The sequence below is a fragment of the Salvelinus sp. IW2-2015 genome, linkage group LG7 (assembly GCF_002910315.2).
Source record: "Salvelinus sp. IW2-2015 linkage group LG7, ASM291031v2, whole genome shotgun sequence".
NCBI lineage: Eukaryota > Metazoa > Chordata > Actinopteri > Salmoniformes > Salmonidae > Salvelinus > Salvelinus sp. IW2-2015.
In genome coordinates this window covers 33783154-33785284 of record NC_036847.1, presented here as the reverse complement: position 1 = coordinate 33785284, position 2131 = coordinate 33783154, and the positions used below count along the sequence as shown (strand labels likewise).

At 48.5% G+C, this 2131-nt stretch overlaps 1 protein-coding gene across 2 annotated transcripts in view; it reads right to left on the bottom strand.

Annotated features, from left to right (window-relative positions):
* The window catches only part of LOC111966861 (ski oncogene), a 124414-nt gene that overhangs the window by 19047 nt on the left and 103236 nt on the right, over nt 1–2131 (bottom strand). For both annotated transcript variants that reach the window (XM_070444604.1, XM_023991821.2), the window contains exon 2: nt 672–898. In XM_070444604.1, the coding sequence (XP_070300705.1) occupies nt 672–898 (227 nt within the window). The remainder of the gene's footprint in view (nt 1–671; nt 899–2131) is intronic.

Here is a 2131-nt window from a genome sequence, read left to right as displayed (position 1 = left end):
AGAAGGAGCATATGTGATACTTATTTATTCTGAATCCAAAACGGGCTTTGCTCTATCAGGGAGCTCCAGAGCCACTCGTAATATTCCGTTGGATATTCACACTCTACTGAGTGAAACATGTATCAGATCAAATGCGTGTGCTCCTGTGTGAATGTGATTGTGTGTAATGTTGTTATGTGTGTGCTCCTGTGTGAATGTGATGTGTGTAATGTTGTTATGTGTGTGTGGTGATTCACTATGAGTGGGTGACCACGGTTGAGTGTGTGTGAGTGGTACCATGTGGGTAGGAGCGGTACCATCAGACCTGCCCCTCTAACCTCAGCCCACCAGACAAGCAGGTGGTCCTCTTGATAGTGAGGCATGCTGGAGGGGCACATCCATCAATAACATGAGCACAACATGTTGACCTGTGTTAACAGCTTGGAACTTGGTGTTCTATGTTGACGTGTTGTTAACAGCTTGGACTTGGTGTTCTATGTTGACCTGTGTTAACAGCTTGGACTTGGTGTTCTATGTTGACCTGTGTTAACAGCTTGGACTTGGTGTTCTATGTTGACGTGTGTTAACAGCTTGGACTTGGTGTTCTATGTTGACGTGTGTTAACAGCTTGGACTTGGTGTTCTATGTGTCTTCAGGGTAGTTTGTTGTTGTTTTGAGTATATTGTTCTCACCTGTCTCTCAGGAGAGCCAGAGGGCGGCTGGGCACGTCTTTGTCCCCAGCTGAGAGGTTAGGGGACCATGGCCTGAAAGCCGAGGGCCTCTGTCTGGGCTGGAAGTAGTTGAGCCCCTTATTGGCCGAAGCCGAGAGGGATCGTAGCCAATCGGGTTGCTTCTCGGACAGGGTTAGGGATGGGAAGTCTTCATGTTTAGACTTCTTGGTTGGAATGGGATCCGAMGCCTGGAGAGAAAGAAAATATCATGTTAGGTCAAGTCAACGTTCTATTCTGAGAGGGGCCCTTTCCTTTGTCCAGCGAGGGCAATGTGAGCCGTGCTGCCCGTTGGGCATCCTCACTGGCATGCCWGTCTGAACAGAACAACGCACCCAGAGGTGTCAGGCGGCTCTAGCCAGCGCGTGCGTGCGTGTGTGTATGTGTGTGTGAGAGAGAATGATCCCAGTATAAATAGAGCTAAAATCAACAATAACTCCTCCAGACAGGTGTCGCGGAAAAGGCGTCTGACAATTCGGAGAGTGAGTGTGTGTAAATGTATGAGGGTGTTGGCAGAGTGTGTGTGTGTATAAATGTAGGAGGGGTGTTGGCAGAGTGTGAGTGTGTGTAAATTTAAGAGGGGTGTTGGCAGAGTGTGAGTGTGTGTGTTTGTATGCTAGCAGTGGAGGTGATTGGGGGTTATTAAGGTGTTAGACAACACAAGCCCATCTTAACCCCCTGGTATATTGACTTGAGGTTGAGCTTGTTATGTGCAAAAAACAATAACATGTCCACAGTGAAGCTACATCGCTTCAAACACACACACACACACACACACACACACACACACACACACGAGAGAGAGAGAGAGAGAGAGAGAGAGAGAGAGAGAGAGAGAGAGAGAGAGAGAGAGAGAGAGAGAGAATGTGAGAGGGGGTTGATCTTTAGGTGTCTTGATTGGACACGGGGAAAGAATGAGAATGTTCGACAATGAACTAAGAAGGAGCATATTGATACTTTATTTCTGAATCCAAAACGGGCGTTGCTCTATCAGGGAGCTCCAGAGCCACTCGCAGACAGTGACAGACAGGACTTCTATTAGAAAATCTACTCAAATGTCCTAGGGTGAGGAAATAGGAGCTAGGACATAGGAAGGAAAGGAATATTGGGACGTTGCCAATGTGTCTGAGTGCAGCAGGCATTTAGCTTCCGTCTACCTGACCACCTAACCAGAGCTCTGCCTGCCCGCACGCGCGTGTGTGTGTGCGTGCGCGTGTACTCATCTGGACACCTGCCAGGCTCTTCCAGCCCAAACAGGAACTGCTGGGAGCAGTGCTTTGTGGGAGGAAGTGAAATCTGAAGGATGGGCAGAGGTGGAATGTGACACTGCTGACTACCAACTCTAAGTGTGTGTGTGTGTGTGTGTGTGTGTGTGTGTGTGTGTGTGTGTGTGTGTGTGTGTGTGTGTGTGTTGTGTGTGTAGT